General features: G+C 43.7%; 1 protein-coding gene and 1 long non-coding RNA gene across 2 annotated transcripts in view; one reads left to right on the forward strand and one right to left on the reverse strand.

Annotated features, from left to right (window-relative positions):
• The window catches only part of LOC134738930 (uncharacterized), a 29,129-nt gene extending 7,695 nt beyond the window's left edge, over nt 1-21,434 (forward strand). The window contains exons 2-3 of the long non-coding RNA XR_010125217.1: nt 16,778-17,112; nt 20,245-21,434. This is a non-coding gene — a long non-coding RNA (uncharacterized LOC134738930). The remainder of the gene's footprint in view (nt 1-16,777; nt 17,113-20,244) is intronic.
• Nucleotides 1-22,981, reverse strand: part of TMC2 (transmembrane channel like 2) — a 108,543-nt gene that overhangs the window by 64,452 nt on the left and 21,110 nt on the right. The window contains exons 3-5 of the mRNA XM_054466653.1: nt 20,613-20,931; nt 17,699-17,851; nt 5,673-5,763 (exon numbers count right to left, since the gene is read on the reverse strand). Coding sequence (XP_054322628.1) covers nt 5,673-5,763; nt 17,699-17,851; nt 20,613-20,931 — 563 coding nt within the window. The remainder of the gene's footprint in view (nt 1-5,672; nt 5,764-17,698; nt 17,852-20,612; nt 20,932-22,981) is intronic.

Raw genomic sequence — 22,981 nt, forward strand, 5'->3', positions numbered from 1 at the left:
CACCTGTGAAAAGAAGGGGCAAAAAATAAAGTCAGCAGAAGATGAAAAGGAAAGGTTTCTCTTTTCAGACATGGTCTCACTCTGCTGCCCAGGCCGAGTGCAGGTGGCACAAACATGGCTCACTACAGCCTTGACCTCCTGGGCTCAAGTGATCTTCCTGCTTCAGCCTCTTGAGTAGCCACCACATTCGGCTAATTTTTTTTTATTTTTTGTAGAGACAGGGTCTCACTATGCGGCCCAGGCTGGTTTCAAACTCCTGGGCTCAAGTGATCCTCCTGCCTTCAGCCTCCCAAAGTGTTAGGATTTCAGGTGTGAGCCACCGCATCCATCAAAACGGGAAAAATTTTGTGAAGGAATCAGACAGGCTTCCAGACCTGGTTTTCCAGATATAGTTTTGACCATCTCCTGATTGAATGATTGTATAAAGAAGGGAACCAGCTGTCAGAAGAGGGAGATGGTCCCAGATTCAAAAGAGAGGAGAAGCCCATCAGCAGGCTGGTTGATAACAGTGGCAAAGATAGGAGGGATATGGTGATTGGCAGAAAACAGACACCGGGCAGCCCAGTCTCATTGCTTCATCCGCCCTCCCTAGCTCTGAGACTGTGTTCAAAAATACTCTTTGGGCAGGGCGTGGTGGCTCATGCCTGTAATCCCAGCTTTTTGGGAGGCTGAGGTGGGTGGATCACTTGAGGTCATGAGTTCGAAACCAGCATGGCTAACATAGTGAAACCCTGTCTCTACTACAAATACATACAGGCTGGGGGCGGTGGCTCACGCCTGTAATCTCAGCACTTTGGGAGGCCGAGGCAGGTGGATCACCTGAGGGCAGGAGTTCAAGACCAGCCTGGCCAACATGGTCAAACGCTGTCTCTACTAAAAATACAATACTTAGCTGGGCATGGTGGCAGGCACCTGTAATCTCAGCTATTCAGGAGGCTGAGGCAGGGGAGTCACTTGACCCAGGAGGCGGAGGTTGCAGTGAGCCAAGATCACACCACTGCCCTCCAGCCTGGGCGACAGAGCGAGACTCCATCTCAAAAACAAAAAACAAAAAACAAAAAACAAGAAAAACCCCCAAACCCAAAAATACCCTTTGACTGTTTGGCCTCCTAGGTAGGTCTGCCTATAAAGAGAGCATTTGCCTTGAGTATTTTGGTTTCTATGGCAGTGACTTTCACTGCAAATTCACAGATAGGAATTGGGATGATGGTTTAGCTTCTCATATAACTAACTCAGCTATGGAAAATAAAAGGCATGGCTGCTGTGGACTTCAAATTTTCCATCTTGCATCACTTATTTCTTCTTGTAAGTTAATAATCCAGCATCTGGTTTCATGTAGCAGTCTCATAAGCTTTATTAATGCAAGTCCTCCCTCGAGAGATGGATCCCCTGTCAGGGTGCTGATAAAATCAGTATAAAATATAGGCTTGCAAGACTGAGGACCAGCAGGGGTAATGAACATTGCCAAGTGAGGTCCCTGGAGGCACAGCCTGCTGGTCGGTTCCTTGGCAACCACCTGACAGCCCCTCAAGGCTGTGGATATCTCAGACTGAAAAGTGAGGCCCCGGAACTGGAGCAGAGGCAGAGAGAGGCCTGGGAGATGCTCTGGCACAGATTCTCTTATCCTTCATTGGTTGACAGAGTCAGACAACTGGACTGGGGCATGGGCAGAAGATTCCAAGTCCCTTTCTCAGGGCTGTGTGAAGTGGTTGCTGCTGGTCCCAGGATGGGTTGTTAGTTGTCATGCTGTCTTGCCCTCCAGCTATATATAGGAAAAAAGTTTCAAGTCATGGTGGAGCAAGACACAGGCAAGCTACCTGTCCTGTCAATAAAATCAGGATCTGGGTGACTAAAATGAAAACAACCAGTGAGGCCTGGGAAATATTATTGCAGAACAGGGAAAAAGGGACACCATTCTTTGATATTTGTGGAAAACATTTCCTCCAAGATACATACATAAATTCTAGAAAGCAGTTCAGCATTCCTAATAGGATGCAAGAAATATGGCTTCTAAAGGATATCAATTTGAAAAGAATATAGATGAGATATGGAAGGATTACAAGGAAGCTAAGAGCTTAGTAATTGAATGAAAAAAACATTAGACAAAATAAAGACTATAATTGACACAGAGGAAAATGGATTCCATGATATTGAGAATAAACCTGATAAATTTCTGAGATTGCAAAGAGAAAGAAGCAAAGAGCTAAAAATAACGTGGAAAAGTAAATATGGAAGATGGGGGTGGGGGGAGGCAATCCTTTTCCTAAGGCGGAAGCTAGAACTATGTGAACAGAAACATGGTTGAACAGAATCATTTATCAAAGATGTATTTGTCTAGAGACCTGCTGTACAACACAATGTTTACACTTAACAACACGGTATTGTGTACTTAATTAGTTAAAAAGCTAAATCTCAAGTGTTCTTACTGCAATAAAAAAGCAGTGAATACAAATTAAAGAAAGAATAATAACCTTTTTTTTACCCAATAGATTAGCACAAAGCTAAAAAGACGGTAACATTCATAACTAGTGAAGATAAGCCATTCTCCGACTTTGTTCCTTTGAGTATGAGTTGCTATAGATTGGGGAAAATAGTTTGAAAAATGTGTAGTAAAAGTTAAAGTTAAAATATGCACACTTTTGAACTAGCGGTACTATTTGAGGGACTGTCTTGTTGTAATTTTAAAAAACACATGGATCCAAGATAAATGTATAAAGATATTTGTTGAAGCATTGTTTGTCACAGTAAAAATCTAGAAAAAATATACTTGAACAGCACATTTTTCATTGGAAAAAATAAGATGTGAGTGTGCAGTTGGTAAGTGGTAAATAGTCTCTAGACAAAATTAATAAAATGACCTATAGAGAGTTGTCTGGCAAGTATAACTGCAAAATGAGAAAAAATAATATTAGGAATAAGAAAGATTGAGGCCGGGCATTGTGGCTTACTCCTGTAATCCCAGCACTTTGGGAGGCTGAGGCAGGAGGATCACCTGAGGTCAGGAGTTCGAGACCAGCCTGGCCAACATGGTGAAACATCGCATCTACTAAAAATACAAAAATTAGCTGGGTATGGTGGCACATGCCCATAATCCCAGCTACTTGGGAGGCTGAGACAGGAGAATCGCTTGAACCTGGGAGGCAGAGGTTGTAGTGAGCCGAGATCATGCCGCTGCACTCTAGCCTGGGCGACAGAGAAAAAAAAAAAAAAAAAAAATGAATGAGAAAGATTCAAACACAACAGATATAAAAAGTAATTACAAATTTATGGGGCTACCATATGTGACTTTCTGTTAACACATATGAAAATGTTAATGAAATGATCAAGTTTCAGGAAGAATATGAATTATTGAAATGGTCTGAAGAAAAAGTTAAAACTTGAGTACATCAATAAACTGAATACTTGAAAAAAATTTCAAGGTATTCTATAAAAATGGCTCTCGATCTCTACTACTGTAAGGTTATCATCTTTAAAATTAACAAAAAGTGTATTATCATGCTCCCAAAACTCATTTACAGCATAAAGAGGAGGTAATGCTATTCATTTACAATTATAAAGCAAGTGCAGTCCTAATGTTAAAATCTGCCAAGATACTGCACATGCATACACTTGTGTACAAACACACACAAATTCAGATCAATCTTATGAAAATGTATGTAAAAATCATAAATAAAATATCAGAAAATCAAATGTGTCTGTGGAGTTAAAAGTAATGTACCATGACTGAGGTTATCCCAGAAATAAAAAACAATTAATAACATAAAGGAAAAGGTGTTTAATAAAACCTAATTATCTATTTCCAGTGAAATGGAAGTCTTACTAAACAATAACTAGACAATTTTTTTTATGGTGACAAAGAAAATCTATTTCAAGCCAACAACTCCCATCAGTTTAGTGTGAAAGTCATTAGAGTCATTCTCTTTAAAGTGATGCAAAGACAAGGAGAGCTATGATCACCATTATCAACTGATGCTGTTCTAGGATTGCTAGTCCACATTTTAGGATTGGAATGAGATGTCACATTTAGGAGAACCCAACAAAAACATCTTTATGAACATAATCAGATGAAAAAGATGAGAATTAATAAGAGAGAGGCTGGGCGCGGTGGCTCACGCCTGTAATCTCAGCACTTTGGGAGGCCAAGGCGGGCGGATCATGAGGTCAGGAGATTGAGACCACCCTGGCTAACATGGTGAAACCCCGTCTCTACTAAAACTACAAAAAAATTAACCGGGTGTGGTGGCAGGCGCCTGTAGTCCCAGCTACTCGGGAGGCTGAGGCAGGAGAATGGCGTGAACCCGGGAGGCGGAGCTTGCAGTGAGCCGAGATCGCGCCACTGCACTCCAGCCTGGGCGACAGAGCGAGACTCCATCTCAAAAAATAAAAAAAAAAAAAAAAAAAAAGAATTAATAAGAGAGTACCATAAGAGAACCAGATATAAAATTAGCACACAAATTTGTAGCTTTCTTACATACTACCAATAACTAGTTATTAAATAATTGAAAAATGATCGCATTTACAAAAGCAACTAGGCTACTAAATGTGCAGAAATAAAACATGGAAAAGATCTATAGGGAGAAAATGACAAACTTTGCTTAAGGATATAATATAGCTTGAGAAATGTATGGTATCCTAGATGTGAAGACTAAATATTGTATAGATAAGGAAGTCCAAAATTAAATACAGGATTAAAAGAAATTCCAACCAAAATCTCAATACACTATGGTGGAACTTGGCAAAGGGATTTTTTTAAATGCATGTAGAAACATAGGCAAGACAGCCAAGACATTTAAAAAAAAAACAAAACCAAAGTTTTATCAGGGTGTGGTGAGGTGCACCTGTAGTCGTAGCTACTCAGGAGGCTGAGGCTGAGGCTGGAGGATCTCTTGAGCCCAGGAGTTCAAGGCTGCAGTGAGCTCTTGAGCCAAGGAGTTCAAGCCTGCCACTAAGGCTGGAGTGGTGACGCTGCACTCCAGCCTTAGTGGCAGAGTTAGACTCTGTTTCTAAAAACAAACAAACAAAAAACCAAAGGTAAAAAGGGGAACCTAGAACTACCAGGCATTTGATGTCATTGAGGTAATGACATCAAATGATTGTTCAGAATAAAAGCCCTGAAACAGGCTCTGTCCAAGAATTAAGTGAATGAGAATGGTAGTTTTTCAAATCAGTGGGTAAAGGAAGGATACTTCAGTAAGTCTCACATTAAATATCCAACATGAAACATTACCCTAACTTAAATCAGATGCCCAGGTTATGATACAACTCAACAAAACAGAGCTGCCCCCATCCCTCTGGGGACATCATTGTTTATCATCCATGTGACCCTGATCACACCACAGCCCTTCTGGGTCTCCACCAACTCAACCTGTCCTGATCTGGGTTTGGAAAATAAAATCCCAGTGGTTTTAACATCATTAGTTCTCTAAGTGTATTCACTGGACAGAAGACAAGTCTCAAATGTATTGAAGCCCTCACAGTAAGTATGGAGAAATTGGCAGGATACGATTGGTTTCCATGCCTAGATGGATCAGAATGGTCAGATGGCCCTCACACCCAGGATTCTGGGGGCAGCTGGACACAAATGGTGAAGCTGGGCAGGTGCCTAAGTTGGTCTCCAGATTCCAAAGCTGAGCAAGCCCTCCCAACAGATTTACTGCCTCCACCCCACACACCTTGGCCATCAGCATCTTGTAGGCATACAGTCGCTTGCCTTTCCCCTTTCCCAAGGCACCTTCATACTTCTCCACAAATTCCTGGGCCTCCCTGCTTAGAAAAAAAAAAAAAAAAAAAGCAGGAATTCAGTTAACACCTAACCAGAGGAAATCTGAACTATGAAGACTCAAACACATGTGTGAAGGCTTATGTCTCTGTATACCCCTGGTTAAAATATAAATTCCATGAAGGCAGGACATTCTGTCTGTTTTATCCACTGAAGTTTCCCAAATGCTGAGAAGAGTGCTTGGTACATAACAGGCATGGTAGGCAGAGCTGTGGCCCCTGTGACCTTCTTCTGCTGGTGTTCCACCCACGAATATGATATGTTACATGGCAAAAAGGACTTTGAAAATGTAATTAAGATTACTGATTTTATTTTATTTATTTATTTATTTTTAGAGATAGGGTCTCGCTGTGTTGCTCAGGCTGCTCTTGAACTCCTGAGCTCAAGCAGTCACCTGCCTCGGCCTCCCAAAGTGCTGGGATTACAGGTGTGAACCACCATGCCCAGCCAAGATTATTGATTTTAAAATAAGGAGATTATTCTGGGTCATCTGCATGGCCCCAGTGTAATAAAATAATATGAGCCCTTAAAAACAGAAGAGAAGTTTCTTAAGAAATCTCCAAATTACTTTCCACGATGGCTGAACTAATTTACATTCCCACCAACAATGTATAAGTGTTTTTTTTTTTTCCGCACCCTCACCAGCATCTGTTATGTTTTGACTTTTTAATAATAGCCATTCTGACTGGTGGAAGATGGTGTGTCATTGTGGTTTTGATTTGCATTTTTCTGATGATTAGTGATGATGAGAATTTTCTCATATGTTTGTTGGAGGCTTGTATGTCTTCTTTTGAGAAGTGTTTGTTCATATTCTTTGTCCACTTTTTAATGGAATTATTTGTTTTTTGCTTGTTGAATTGTGTAAGTTCTTTACAGATTTTGGATATTAGACTTTTGTCAGATGCATAATTTGAGAATATTTTCTCCATTCTGTAGGTTGTCTATTTACTCTGTTGATAGTTTCTTTTGTTGTGCAGCAGCTTTTTAGTTTGATTGGGTCTCATGTGTCAATTTTTGTTTTTGTCGCAGTTGCTTTTGAGGACTTAGTCATAAATTCTTTCCCAAGGCCAATATCCAGAATGATATTTCCTAGGTTTTCTTCTAGGATTTTAATAATTTTAGGTCTTACATTTAAGTATTTAATCCATCTTGTGCTGATTTTTGTGTATGGTGAGAGGCGGGGGTCCAGTTTCACTCTTCTGCATATGTCTAGCCAGTTATCCCAGCACCATTTATTGAATAGGGAGTCCTTCCCCATTGCTTGTTTTTGTTGATTTTATTGAAGATCAGATGGTTGTAGGTGGGCAGCTTTATTTATGCATTCTCTATTCGGTTCCATTGGTCTATGTGTCTGTTTTTGTACCAGTACTGTACTGTTTTCGTTACTGTAGCCTCATAGTATAGTTTGAAGTTGAGTAATGTGATGCCTCTGGCTTTGTTCTTTTTGTTTAGGATTGCTTTGGCTGTTTGGGCTCATTTTTGGTTCCTATGAATTTTAGAATCATTTTTTTCTATTTCTGCGAAAAATGACATTGGTAGTTTGGTAGAAATTGCATTGAATCTGTAGATTGCTTTCAGTAGTATGGGTATTTTAATGATATTGATTCTTCCAATCCATGAGCATGGAATTTTTTTTGGTATTACCTATGATTTCTTTAGTCATTGTATTGTAGTTCTCCTTGTAGAGATCTTTCACCTCCTTGGTTAGATGAATTCCAAGGTATTTTATTTTATTTTATTTTATTTTTGTGGCTATTGTAAATGGGATTGTATTATTGATTTGGTTCTCTGCTTGAATGTTACTAGATCAAGAAATGCTCTTGATTTTTGTACATTTGTACATTGATTTTGTATCTTGAAACTTTGCTGAAGTCGTTTATCAATTCCAAGAGCCTTTTGGCAGAGTCTTTAGGGTTTTCTAGGTAGAGAATCATATAGTCAGCAAAGAGAGATACTTTGACTTCTTCTCCTACTTTTATTTCCTTCTTTCCTGCCTTTCATTTGTCTCCTCTTGCCTGATTGCTCTGATTAAGACTTCCAGTACTATGTTGAATAGGAGAAGTGAGAATGGGCATTCTTGTCTTGTTCCAGTTCTTAAGGGAAATTCTTCCAGTTTTTGCCCATTCAGTATGAATTTCACTATGAGTTTCTCATAGATAACTTTTATTATTTTGAGGTATGTTCCTTCAATGCCTAGTTTGTTGGAGGCTTTTATCATGAAGGGATATTAGATTTTATCAAATGTGAAGCAGGAAAATTCTTGACTCTCTGTGTCTGGGGCCCCTCTGGAGGGGCTACATACAAAGCATAAGAAGGAAATGAATTCAGCCAACAATCAGTGAGCTCAGAAGAGAAACTTAGCCCTGGATGAGAACTGCAGCCCTACTGATACCATAATTTTGGTGTGATGAGACCCTGAACAGAGAATCCAGCCATGCCATGCTGGACTTCTGACCTACAGAACTGTGCGCTAATTAACGAGTGGTATTTTAAATCCTTAACCTGTGGTAATTTGTTGCAATAGCAATATAAAATTAATACAGATGTTCCTTGATGTACAAGGGGTTATGTTCCAATAAACTTATTGTAAGTTGAAAACATCATAAGTTGAAAATGTACTTAATACCCCAAAAAGGCCATTAAGTAAAAAATTGTAACTTGAACCATCATAAGCCCATATGCTCCTCAACTTATGATGGAGTATATCCAATAAGCCCACTGTAAAGTTGAAAAATTATAAGTTGAACCATTGTAAGTCAGGCATCATTAGATAGGTATTTGTGGAACGCATGGATGTTGAATGAGTGAGTCAATGAGCATCCTGTTAAAGTTGGATGAGAAACAAATGAATCAATTTGTCTATTAAATATTCTGCAGTGGTTGCTGGACCTGGTGAGGACAGCCTTTGAGAACAGGTAGATAAATCTTCAGGAACTTGGCCAGCCAGTTGTGAAACTCAAAGTAGCTTTGAGTTGGCCGTGGTGGGAATATTTAGACCATGGAAATCAGCAAATACCATGACCAGGGCTCCTCCTCCTGTCCCACATCTCAGAGAGCTAGTTTATCAGCAACCACTCCATAAACCCAATCATGTGAGTGAAGAATGAAGTCCGTCTTAGGGCAGATGGAAGAAGGTGTTGTGGAGCTGTGTGTCTGGCTGCTATTGCTACAGTCACCACTGCTCCTACAAAACGCCTGCCCCACTGTTCTTGCTGCCTCCAAGGTACAAGTGTGGACAGTTGATACATGTGAAGTTGCATTCTAACCTTGAGGCTAGCTTTATTGAGATGTCTCAATGTCTCAATGCTAGTGAGGCTGCCTGTCCGACTCCTAAACTCAGAGTCAAGAACTGGGCTGTATGTCCTCCTCAATGGGATCTTCTCCCTGTTCCCCTTCTTGGCAGGAGATGTCCTGCCAGTGACTTAGCAGTGAACACCAATACCACTGCAACAACAAAGAATGGTTTCACAATATTCATATTTTTGTCTTCTTCCTGTATTTTACAAGTGGGCAAATACTCAAAAGCACTTGGAGTTCTATGAGCTTAAATGTGCCAGGTTTTAACATTTAGCAGCTTCAGATAACAATTCTCAAAAGTAGGGGCAGCTCTTGCACCTGAGCCATTGAGCCCAGCAGCAAATGCTTCTCTTCTCTCTGTTCAGCCTCTGTGTCCAGACATCCAGCAAACCCCCAAGAGAACAGGGGACCCTACCAAAGGCTAGTTGCAAACTATGAAGACCAGTCACTGTGAAGAGTCCACCTGGTTTATGAATTTCAATGGGCACAGCAAACATTTTTTGAACTCTGTGAAGATATATAAATAATAACAACTATCATTTTTACAATAAATTTCTCTTAACAAGTTATCTGCAATCTAAGATAACATGTTCTTCCTTATGAGAGATAGCATTTGACTTATGGAAACACTGGCTCCTGCCCTGCACCTCCCAGTTGTTGTAAATTCTACATCTGTAAGGTGCTGTTGCCCCCTTTTTGTTAGCAGAATCCTTTTCAAATGGGAACCCTGCAAGCCCGCCTCTCCTTTTCTTCAAACCAAATGGTGGGTAGTAAATGAAGTGAAAAGGCAAAAGAAGAGGGATCCTTTGCTCTGGGGGAAGCTTCTAGGGGGCCTGGATCTCAAGGTGACTTTGGTCAGGTTTGTTAACCCCTTAGGCTCCCCCAACACTCAAAAGGGAAGGAAGTTATTGAAGAAAGGGCTTTTTTTTTTTTTTTTAGACGGAGTCTCACTCTGTTGCCCAGGCTGGAGTGCAGTGGTGTGATCTCAGTTCACTGCAACCTCCATTTCCTGGGTTCAAGCAATTCTCTGCCTCAGCCTCCTGAGTAGCTGGGATTCCAGGCACCTGCCACCATGCCTGGCTAATTTTTGTGTGTTTAGTAGAAACGGGGTTTCACCGTCTTGGCCAGGCTGGTCTTGAACTCCTGACCTCATGATCCACCCACCTTGGCCTCCCAAAGTGCTGGGATTAAAGGTATGAGCCACCGCGCCCGGCCAAGAGAAGGAAGTTATCGCCACACCACAGAGATCACATCAGAATCCCCTTGCATTTGCCTCTAGGGAGAACCTCATTGTAGTGAAAGTGCCCAAATCACAGTTTGAAAAACACGTAATGGTGGCCAGTGATGACTGCTGGAAGGGAAAGAGGTATATTGTGTGACTTTTAGTACCAGAGAGACCCAGGTGGGATACTGTGCGTCTTAGAATGGCAATTTTCATCTAAAACTGGGGATAATGTTCTGAGAATTGAATGTGTGTACGAATGCATACAATGTATGCACAGTTATTTCACTTATCAGGCAGTCACCCTTTCTCCTTTTGAGGAAACAGTAGCTCCTAGAGTGGGCAGGTAGTAAGGTTCTTTTTGAACCCAGGAGGCTAAAGTGAGGAATCCTCTGCTCTGCCAGGTGCCTGGCCTAGGAGCTTGGCAACATGGCCTTCCACAATGGGTACACTTTGAAGTTGATCCAAGACATCTATCAGAAATGGCATCTCCAAAAATTTCTCCCTGGAGAAGGAGATCAGATTCAAAATCACACATAATTTTGAGATGCAGAGGTAAAAACAGACATAGGGTGGCCTGCATTCGATGACATCCTTACAGAACTGTGCTCCCCATGTAGAATGTAAGGAGAATGTATCAGCCTGGTTGAAACCTGGAAGATACCTGGTTGAAGGTGGGGAACATAGGTGGCCAAAAGGAGGTGGCCAGAGGTTGGAGGTAGCCAGAGGCTGAAGATGGTCTTCTTTTGTCCTGAAGCAATTGCCATTTTTAGTTGTGGAGACAAGGACCAAATAGATGCTGAGTTCACTGTAAGTGGACATTCCCTCCCTGCCTCTGAGGGGCAGAGTTCCTGGGGCTGGCAGGATAGGAAGAAGCTAAGGCCTGAGAAGCCAAGGAGACCTATGCCTCTCTCACTGGAGTGTGTCTCCCCAGCAAATAGTGGGTCTCCTCCCCCTGGGCCTCCCTCCTGTCTCTTCCTAGCTTCTTCCCTTCCCCAAGGCTCCTTATCCTGGACTCAGGTTTAAGGCTCTCCAGCTTCTAGGTCTCTGACCAAGCTGGTGCCTCTGCCTAGATCTGTGCTTTCTGCCACCTCTCCTTGCTAATTCCTACACACCTTGTAAGACTCGGGCCAAGTGCCTCCTCAAGGGCCAATGGCAAGTCCCCATTGCCCCTCCCCACAAGCAGGCTGATTGATTTACTGCCCCTCCCATCCCAAGGCACTGTCCCCTCTCTTGACTCGATGCTCTTGATTTCGGAGCTGTGTCTTCTTCATCATTTACTATTAATTCCTTTTTACATATAGCCAGTCTTTGGGTATGTTTGTTGTATAGCTTTTTAGTAGTTGCTCTAGGCGTTATACTTATTTATTATATTATCATATAGTCTACTTAGCCTTCAAAGTCTACTGGTGCTGATATTTTACTAGTTAGAGTGAAGTGTAGAAACTTTGCTTCTCCTTATATCCTTTTACCCTCCCCATTGATAATGTAATTGTCTTAAACATTTCCTCTACATTTATTGAGAACTACTTTATATGGTGTTATAATTTTTGCTTCAACTGTCAAATATATTTTTAAAAACTCAAGGGGACATTTTCCAATTTTTTTTCTACCATGTTCTTTCTTCCTTCCTAATGTTCTAAAATTCCCCTTTTTTAAAAAAAATCATATTCTTTCTTTCTGTTTAGAGAACTTCTTGTTGTCATTCTTATAGGGTAAGTCTGGTGACAAATTCTCTTAGTTTTCCTTCATCTGAGAATCTCTTGGTTTCTCCTTTATTCTTAAAAGATATCTTCACTGTAAATATAGAATTCTGGGCTGACAATTCTTTTCATTCAGCACTTGAAAATTGTTATGCCACTTTATTCTGTCCTTCATGGTTTCTGATGAGAAATTTCTTGTCATTATAATTGTGTTTTTTTCCCTGTAGGTAATGTTTTCTTTCTGTCTGACTGCCTGCAAGTTTTTAGAAGTTTGACTATGATGTGTCTTGGAATGAATTTCTTTGCTTTGGGTTTCTCCTGTTTGGGATTTGTTTTGCTTCTTGAATCTGTAAGTTTTGCCAAATCTGAGACAGTTTTAGCCATAATTTCTTTGAATACTTTTTCAGTCTCACTCTTTTTCTCCTCTTTTTCTGGAATTCCAACGATACTAATGTTATGTCTTTTATTATAGTCCCACACATCCTTGAAGTTCTGTGCATTTTTTTCCAGGCTATTTTCTCTCTATTGTTTAGACTGGGTAATTTCTCTTGTTCTATCTCCAAGTTCACTGAGTTTTTACTCTGTTCTCTTCATTCTGTTGTTGAGCCCACTCACTGAGTTTTAAAAATCTCAGTTATTGTATTTTTTTACTTCTAAAATTTCCAGTTGTCCCTCTTTATATCTTCTATTTTTTTCTGAGACTTTCTGTTTTTTTCATTTGTTTCATGTGTTCACAATTGCTCATTGAAGCATTTTTATGATGGTTGCTTTAAAACCTTTGTCGGGCAAGGTGTGGCTCATGTCTGTGATCCCAGTGTCTTGTGAGGCTGAGGTGGGAGGATTGCTTGAGCCCAAGAGTTCGAGACCAGCCTGAGCAATATAGTGAGACCCTGTCTCTACAAAAATAAAAAATAAAAATAAATAAAATAAAACCTTTGTCAGACAATTCTAACATCTCTGTCATCTTGGTGTTAATACCTGTTGATCATCTTTTATCATTTAGTTTGAGGCCTTCCTGGTTCTTGGTATGGCAATTGATTTTTAATTGAAACCTGGACTTTTGGATATTATAAGAATCTAGATATTATTTAAATCTTATGTTTTACCAGGCCTCCTCTGACATTGCTATGGTAGTTGAAGGTGATGTTGCCTGGTTACTTCCAGGTGGGGGTGAAAGCCCAGGTTCTTCATTTGGCCTCCTTTGACACCTGAGGCTGAGGAGAAGCTCCTTGTTACTGCTGAGCAGGGATGGGGTTCAGGCTTCTCACCAGGCCTCCACTCAAACCTGGTTACTTCCAGGTCGTGGTGAGAGTCTAGACTCCCCACATGGTCCTCACCGAAACCATGGGGAAAAGGAGGGCTCATTACTACCTGCTGGGGATGAAAATTCCTGCTTCCCACTCAGCCTTCTCTGACACACCCTGGTTAGGGGTATTGGGGCACCTTGCTTTGGCCTGGCAAAGGTGGGTATCCAGGCTTCCCCACTTGCCTTTGCTGCCAGGGTTGGCAGTGGGGGCTGTTGTTTTGTCTGTGGTATTTGGCTGGAGAACAGTTATTGTCCAAAAGTTTTCTGTCTGGCCAGTCTGTTTCTTTCCTGGTCCTTTGGCTAGAAATAGCAGATTTTTCTTGGGGCATTTTTTTTGGCTGCATCCATTGGAGTTTTGGGGTTGCCAGCTTTTCCAATAGCCAGTCTGGGATATAGAAGGTAAAAAAGAAAATCCAAGGAACTCCATGCCCTGGTCATCCCTTTGGTCCTGAGGTTCTTAGCCAGTTTGCCTTCTTCTTTCTACCTTTTCAAATCTTCTTATATTTGCTTTAAATATAGCATTCAGGGTTTTCATTGTACTTAGTGGGAAGAATAGGGAAAAGCGTCTCTACTCCATCTACCTAGAAGCAGAAGTCCTCTAATCACTCTGAAGAAAGAAAGCAGTTTGGGTAATTTTCTAAGACATCAGGCTTTGGACAAAGCTGAGAGACAGACCTGATTAATTCTATGATTAAAGCAAATATCCCCGATTCATGGGCACTAGAAGCTGTTATGCCAACTTCACATCCTACCGTGTATCATTATTGATGATGTCCACATGCTTCCCTGATTCATCTTTGTTGCCCAACCTCATCTCTCAGAGCTCAGCATAGTGTCAGGCATAAAAGATGTTCAAGCTTTAATAATAACAGTAATCGCCGTTTATTAATTGCATATTATATGCTGGGCACTTAATAAAAATACTTTGAAATTGTTTGAACAACGCTGTGAGGTAGATGTTATTATTCCCATTTTACAAGTGAGAATTATTAGGCTCAGAAAGGTTAAGGGAAGGAAGAGACCCTGAGAGGGATTGGGTAGCCAACCAAAGTCTCCAGATGTGGCAGAGGTGTGAATTCAGGTTTGCCCCAACTCACTGCTGTTGCTTTTTATGTCCAGCCAGCCTTTTGTTTTCATATTTTTTTTGGAGACAGAGTCTCACTTTGTCACCAAGGCTGGAGTGCAGTGACATGATCTCGGCTCACTGCAACCTCCACTTCCTGGTTTAAAAAATTCTCCTGCCTCAGCCACCAAGCAGCTGGGATTACAGGCACACACCACTACGCCTGGCTAACTTGTATTTTTAGTAGAGATGAGGTTCCACCATGTTGGCCAGGCTGGTCTCGAACTCTTGCCCTCAAGTGATCTGCCTGCCTCAGCCTCCCAAAGTGCTGGGATTACAGGCGTGAGCCAGCACGCCCGGCCACAAGAAAGCACAGATCTTCTAGGCAGAGGCACCGTCTTGGGTGGAGACTAGAAGCTGGAGAGCCTTAAACCTGAGTCCAGGATAAGGAGCCTTGGGGAAGGGAAGAAGCTAGGAAGAGACAGGAGGGAGGCCCAGGGGAAGCAGACCCACTATTTGCTGGGGAGACCCACTCCAGTGAGAGAGGCATAGGTCTCCTTGGCTTCTCAGGCCTTAGCTTCTTCCTATCCTGCCAGCCCCAGGAACTCTGCCCCTCAGAGGCAGGGAGGAGATGTCAGATTTCTCCTCTGGCAGCTGAGGAGCCCTCAGGAATTGTCACGGTCCCTGAGACTTCCAGCCAGCTGGAGATCTCATTTCCATAGGCATCAAGGCTGCACTTTTTCCACTGTTAATAAAAGATGTGTTCTGGTGACACCTGAGTGAGAGTGAGGTTCTATTAGAGTGACAGATGGCTGTTCTGTCCTGCTGGCAGGAGAAGGAGCCCGGCTTGGAGGGAGCAGGGAGAAAGGATTCAAAAACAGGAGGCGGAGGGCCGGGTGCGGTGGCTCATGCCTGTAATGTCAGCCCTTTGGGAGGCCGAGGCGGGCAGATCATGAGGTCAGGAGATTGAGACCATCCTGGCTAACACGGTGAAACCCCGTCTATACTAAAAATACAAAAAATTAGCTGGGCATGGTGGTGGGCGCCTGTAGTCTCAGCTACTCAGCAGGCTGAGGCAGGAGGATCGCTTGAACCTGGGAGGCGGAGGTTGCAGTGAGCCGAGATTGTGCCACTGCACTCCATCCTGGGCGACAGAGCGATACTCCATCTCCAAAAAAAAAAAAAAAAAAAGAGGAGGCTGAGAAGGAAGACAGCCCAGAGCTGAGCCTAGCTTCCACACTGTCGCCACTCACCACATGGGACTATTTAAATTTTTAAAATTAATTTGTTATTTTATTATTTAATTGACAAATGGGCCAGGTGTGGTGGCCCATGCCTGTAATCACAATACTTGGGGAAGCTGAGGTGGGAGGATCGCTTGAGTCCAGGAGTTCGAGATCAGCCTGGGCAGCATAGCGAGACCCTGTATCCACAAAAAAATTTAAAAATTAGCCAGGTATGATGGCATATGCCTGTAGTCCCAGCTACTGGAGATGCTGTGGCAGGCGGATCACTTGAGCCCAGGAATTCAAGGCCACAGTGAGTTAACACGGTGGACTGGACTCCAGCGTGGGTGACAGAGCAAGACTCTGTCTCTTAAACATAAATTGTATATATTTATGGTGTACATGATGTTTTGATATATATATACATTATGAATTGTTAAATCGAACTAATTAACGTATGCATTATCTCCCATACTTGTTTCTTGTATGTGGTGAGAACACTTATAATCTATTCTTAGCAATTTTCAGGTGTCTAATATATTGTTATTAATTATAGTCACTATGCTATACATAAATTTAAGTTTAAATAAAAGCTAAAACAAAAAAATCAGTTTTTCAGTTACACTAATCTGTTTTAAGCACTCAGTAACCACACGTGGTAGTGGCTGTGTGTTACACAGTGCAGATTTAGGCTGATTTCCGTCATTGCAGAAAGCTCTGGTGCTCAGCAGCACTGGCCTAAAGCAGAGGCCTGGAGGCACTACCAGGAGGTGTTTCTTCTTGCAGCCATATAGGAGATGACATAATAATTTGCAGGGCCATGGGGTAAGCTCTGTTTTCCTTGTCAGGGTCTGCCCAGTGTTGGTGCAGCTAGATATTTACTGTGCCTCCTGGGGTAAATAGTGCCAAAACATGGCTGCCAAAGTGCTCTGCTTAATAAAGGGTGAGGAGTTTGACTTGAGCAATGAGGAAACTCAGGTATGAGAGGAGCCAGGGAGCATGGGCTTCCTACAGAGGAAACGGGGGGAGTGTCACCCCCAACGCTGTGGCAAAGAAACAGAGGGACCTTGGGGAAAACGGTCATGTTGGATAGGAACTTTTTAGCAGAAACTCAAAAAGTATGTAATATGACTACAGCTCTTATTTCTTTTCTTTTCTTTTTTTTTTTTTTTTTGAGACAGTCTCCAGGCTGGAGTTCAGTGGCATGATCTCGGCTCACTACAACCTCTGTCTCGTGGGTTCAAGCGATTCTCCTGCCTCAGCCTCCTGAGTAACTGGGACTACAGGTGCCCACGACCACGCCCGGCTAATTTTTGTCTTTTTAGTAGAGATGGGGTTTCACCATGTTGTCCAGGCTGGTCTCAAACTCCTGACCTCAAGTGATCCACCCATCTTGGCCTCCCAAAGTGCTGGGATTACAGGTGTGAGTCTACTGTTATTTTAAAACTGCAGCAAAGACCCCAGAATCATCAAATGCTCCGTGCATCAGCCTTTTGCATGGAAACCAAAGAAGTGGGTGAGTAGAAAACAGGAGTCGAGTGGCATGGGCAGGAGGCCTGTTGCTATTCACAGAGTGATATTCATGCTGCATGGGGGCCAGCTTGGCCTTGTGCCAGGCAATGGGGATGTGACAGTGGCTCAGACAGACCGTCTCCCGCTCACCATGCAAATCACGCAAGTGAGAGTGTGTACACATGGAGAGACACTGGGTGCTCCAGGAACATGAGAGAGAGCTGCTCTTGAGGAGGAGGGGCTCTGGAAAGCTTCCGGGAGAAGGCATGTCTCTGTTGGGCTGTGAGGGAGGCACGGAAGCCACAAGATGAGGTGCGGTATGGGATAAAAGGGGCAGCCAGGCAGGGGAAGGCATGGACACAGGTGGGGAGTCCTCTGAGTCTTCCGTGGCTCCCCCTCCAGGCCCTGTGGTGCTGGCAAACAGCAGGGCTGCCTTGGCTCTCATGGGGCTCCCTGAGCGCTGTGCTCCTCGCTGGAGCATCCCCCTTCACATCAAGCCGCTTTGGGGCAATGTGGAGGGAGGGGCTCCCATTCCCATCAGAAGGAGCTGTGGACATCGGAAGGCCCTGGTTGGTCCGCAGCCTGCTCACCTGAGCTCTGTCAGCTTCTTTGCCATGGGCCAGGGCTTGCTCCGCATGGTGGCAATGAGCTTCTTTTTTTCTTCCACCCGCTCCAGGATCCGGGCCAATTCCTCCTCAGACAGGGACTCCCCACCAGAGGCACTGGAGGCCAAGGAGGATGATCTGGAGGCAGAGCCAGGGCAGAGGCAGAGGGGAGTTGGAAAGGAGGTGGTGTCCTCAGGTGCTGCAGAATGAGGAGGAGCCCACAGGCAAGATGGCACTCCTGCCCCCTGCTCAGAAGCCATCAGTGACTCCCATTGCCTGGCAGCGGAGGCCAAAAGTCTGTCCTGTAGCCCAGGGCCCCGGAGGGCTGCCTCCCCATCCTCCATTTCTCTGAGTCCTCCCACAAACCACACGCCAGCTCAGTGCTCCCCAACAGAAATAGGACACAAGCCACTTACTGCAATGCAAATTTTTCTAGTAGCCACCCTGAAGTGGTAAAAAGCAATGGATTAAAGCAATTTTAATAATACAGTTTATTTAATCAAATATATTAAAAACTGGAATTTAACCTGTAATCAATATAAAATTATTAGAGATATTTCAGTCCTTTAAAAAATACTGTCTTCAAAGGTCGGTATTCATTTTGTACTCATACTGCAAGGCTATTCAGATGTTAAACTTTCATCAGGTATATTTAATTTGTATTTATATTTCATAAGTTTATAGGTGGAAAAAGTAGATTTGCCCAAATTGTTTTAGACATACTTAAAAGATTCCCAATAACTGAATCAAGTAGCAAAATATGGTTTTCCTTTGATATTTGTATCTGCATTGACAACAGTAGTTTGTCTTTTTGTAGAAGAACTGTTTTGGCTTCAAAGTCAAATCAAATCAGTTTCAAAACTACATCCGTCCAAATTAAGTAAATTCACCAACTCGTATGTCAGCTCAGTGGTATTAACACTGAGTCACAATTAAATGAGAAATTCAGTTGCTCAGTCACACTGGCCACATTTCAAGTGCTCAGCAGCCACATGCAGCTAGTGGCTGTCGTATTGGACAGCAGGGCTGTGGAGAATTTCCAGCTGGGGACCTCTCCATCTCCCAGATAATACTATGTGCTCAATTGTCACAAAATCCAAGTGTCTGTGTGTGCTCCTTACAGCCTCCAGCCTATTCTGACTCCTTTAGTGATAAAAAATAGTGACTCTAAGCTGAGTGAGACAGTGCCCAATCGGGTTAAAGGAAAGGACTAAGGAAGGGTTATGGCTGGGCAGCCTGAGCGTGTTTCATAAATGGCAGTATCAGGGTGTGGGCTTGGGTTACTGCAGGTTTTAGAGACAGGTTTGCAGCAGCATCAGGGTGTTTTAGCTTCTGATTAACTCCTGGGGAGCAAAGGAGAAGTTTTAGGATGCCGTTGAAGGTTGAAAAGCCTAGAACATGGAGTTTTTGTTTTTTTTTTTTTTTTGCCATACTTCATGCACACCCAATCGATGATATCTGCCTTTGAGCCTCTGCGTAGGGTATTCCCACAGTTTAGGGTGTTGGACATTCAGTCATTGCTTATTTAGATTCCACCTGTTGTGCAAAGCCTCACTGGGATGTTCACCTTCTCCATGGAGGAACCCTGATGGCCCAGCACCCCAGGAATTCAGTGCTCCATCAAGTCCTGTCTTGCATGCATATTGCTTTCTGCCTTGTCTTAGGATTACCAATGCCTATGTGTTATCTCCTCTGCCACACTGTCAGTATCTAGGCAACAGGAACCGAATGTTTTCATCTCTCTAATGCTCTCGTATGGCCCTCAGCTGAAAATGACGTAAATGAGTCTGTGGCCCATTGGGATGGTACAGGCTCCCTCTAAAGTTCAGGGCACCCAGAGCCCATTAACGGTGCATTCACGTTATTTTTAAATGGCCAAGGGCACGATGCACCCTTTACCTCTTTAGTTCATGTCTGGGAGCAACCAGACAGTAGACAAAGGCTCTAACCAAGCCAGGATGGTTGGCATGGCAACAGGAAAAAATCAGTGGCCTTGTTTAAGAGCCTCTCTGTAAAGGTGGAGAGGAAGATGGAGCACCCAACTGAAGCTGTGGGCAAAAAGGATTTGCTACAAACCACCGGGAAGGAACATCAACTCTTCACCATAATCCTAATTTTCCCAACTGTTGCAAAAGCCTTCCTATTCCTATCACAAGGAATTCTTAAAACAATATGAGCAACGAATAAGGCATCTATTATCCTCAATGATTGAAAAAGGGAGGCAAAGAGAGAGACACCTATTAAAATTAATAGCAAAAACACGAACCCCAAATCTTCACTTTCTGATGCCATAAGCTGGCCCTGTCCACTAACCCACACGTGCTAGTTGGTGCTAATGGTAATGGAACAAAGGAGGCAAAACAAATAAAACCTCCAAGCTCCAGAATTTCAGAGCTGGTAGCATCCTTGAAGGTCTCCTAGACCAGTGCCACATTTCCAGAATAGGAAACTGGCCCAGATCCGGAAGACGGAAAGAGGTGTGCTTAAGCCCTCGGATGGTTCCTGAATCTAATTTTGTTCATGTCTCTCAGCTCCTCCTCTTCAAGAGCTGGGGTGAGTCACCAGCTGAAATTCAGGGGACGCGGGATCTTGTCCCACCCTGCTGCCCTGTCACTTCATCACCCGCGCTCCGCTTCACCAGTGTGCCGTGAGACGCTGGAGTGGAGAGCCCGTGGCCACTCCACCTGCGAGGACCCGCGATCTTCACCCCGGTTCTGGGATAAAGAACCCATCGCAGAGTGGGGCAGTGGTAAGGGCTGGGAGACACGGAAGCCAGAGCGAGGGCACGGGCTGCCTCTCACTAGGGAGGGGGACATCAGTCCCTCATGGGGGAAGGAGAAGGGCCGCGAAGGAGCGGGAGCACGCGGAGCGAACGCCCAGAATCAGAGCCCCAACACACCTGGGTTTCTTCTGCCGCTTCGACTTCTCCTCCTTCCTCGGAATCTCCTTTTCCTTCTTTGGGGCTGCTGTGTGCTCCTTGAAGGAAGCCCTCTCGTCCCGCTTTCTCCTCCCCTCGCAGGTCCTCTCTGCCTTGCTCCGCTCCTGTTCCCCCAGCTCTTCTCTGTGCCTCCTGCGCCCTGTTTGCTTCCGCCGGGGAGACCCCGGGCTTGGGCTGCCCCCGGCGCGCTCCTTCTGGCTTCGCTGAGCTCCGCGCCTGCCTGGGGTCCCCTCGGCTTTGAGAGCCTGCTTGCTTGAGGATCTCCTTCCCAGCCTGTCACCTGCAGGGGCAGGAAAATGGACAGTTCTGGTTCCAACGGCCTCAGCCCCAGGAAAATGTCCCTGGCCGTGAGAAATCAAACGTCCAAGATGATTCCGAGAGCTTGTGGGCTCTGCGGGGCTCAGAACAGGACATCCCAAAATATGGCACCTTGGCATATTGAGTATTTTAAGCTGAAGGAAACTAAGAAAACTGCAGAAGCAGCAAGGTCACTCTCTGGCCTTCTCCCTCCCGTCTCCCTTGAAGACCTCCTGTGACAGGTGTCTTGCCCTATACCCAAGGAAAAGAAAGTCACATAGAGAGGCCAAGAGGAATCTGAACAAACAGGCTTTGCTACTTCCCCCTGGTTGATTACCACCACATCATACCCTTTTGTCCTCCAATCATAATTCTGCACAACTGTCCATAAAAATACAGTTTTCCCTGTATATTTGGGTCTTCATTTCTGTAGGCTCTTGTGTTCCTTAAAACTTACATTAAATAAAATTGGATGCTTCTATCTTGTTAATCTGTCTTTTGTTATTGGGGTCTCATCCACAAACCTTGCAATGGCTAAGGAAAGAAATCTCTTCTCCCTCTAGGTCCAAAGGCCTCCTATTCTGAAAGCTTCTGGTCTGGGTGAGAATGACTGCCTTGGTGGGGGCACACTTTCATCAGTTTTACCTCCAGGAGCCCTATCAAATTTTCACTGTGAGGTCAGGAGTTGGAGACCACACTGGCCAACATGGTAAAACCCCATCTCTACTAAAAATACAAAAATTAGCTGGGCATGGTGGTGCGTGCCTATAATCCCACCTACTTGGGTGGCTGAGGCAAGAGAATCGCTTGAACCCGGGAGGTGGAGGATGTAGTGAGCTGAGATCATGCCACTGCACTCTGGCCTGGGTGACAGAGCGAGACTCTGTCTTTAAAAAAAGAAAAAAAAATTAGCTTTGTGAGGTGGTGCATGCCTATGGGGATTGAAGGAAAATTCCCTGATGCTTCCAGGAGGAAAAACAACCATTTTGAAATATGCCCAGCGCATTCTGATCTTAACAAAGGTCTGCTCCTAAGGGAAACTATGTTTGCCAGAGTGAGCCTAGCTGACTGGAGTTTGACTAGAGCATAACTGACCTGGGGAAAGGAAAGTACCCACCTCTAGTCCCTTCAGGCTTTCCTGTCTCACCTGAGGTGGGGAAGGAAGCTGAGAAGCACTTGAGAAGGTCACAGCCCAGGGGCACAGGCTCACTAAAAGACTGAGATATAATTGTAGAACTATAGAACATTTTTTCTCCCCTCACACCTTACCACCACATCAATAGGACCCCTGTATAATGTCAGGGGATTCTAACAGAAAGAACTGCAAGGCTCAGATTCTATTTAAGAAGGAGTTTTGAGGGAAACCCTAAATGAATAGAGAAAACAGTAGCAAGTGCTTTAGGAGAGACTGAATCATCTGACACCTACGACTACAGCAAACAGTAAACATAGCCTAACTCCTATCCTGTTAAACATAACACTTCACATTAATGGCGTATTCAGTGAAGTTCCTTTTTTCTAGCACATCATCCTCAGCTTCAACAAAAAATTTACAAGGCATACTAGAAGCAAAAGACATAATTTGAAGAGACAGAGCAAGCATCAGAACCAGACTCAGCTATGACAGAGATTTTGGAGTGATTAGACTGGGAATTTTAAATAACTGATTAGGCCGGGTGCAGTGGCTCATGCCTGTAATCTTCGCACTTTGGGAGGCTGAGGCAGGTGGATCATCTTAGGTCAGTAGTTGGAGACCAGCCTGGCCAACGTGGTGAAACCCCATCTGTACTAAAAATACAAAAATTAGCTGGGCGTGTTGGTGCACGTCTGTAATTCCAGCTACTTGGAAGGCTAAGGCAAGAGAATCGCTTGAACCCGGGAGGTGGAGGTTGCAGTGAGCTGAGATCGTGCCACTGCACTCCAGCCTAAGCAACAAGAGCAAGACTCCATCTGAAAAAAACAAAATGAAATAAAAATAACTGATTAATATGTTAACAGATCTAATGGAAAAAATGGACAACATGCAAGAACAG

This window comes from Pongo pygmaeus, chromosome 21, assembly GCF_028885625.2.
Source record: "Pongo pygmaeus isolate AG05252 chromosome 21, NHGRI_mPonPyg2-v2.0_pri, whole genome shotgun sequence".
Taxonomy (NCBI): Eukaryota; Metazoa; Chordata; class Mammalia; order Primates; family Hominidae; genus Pongo; species Pongo pygmaeus.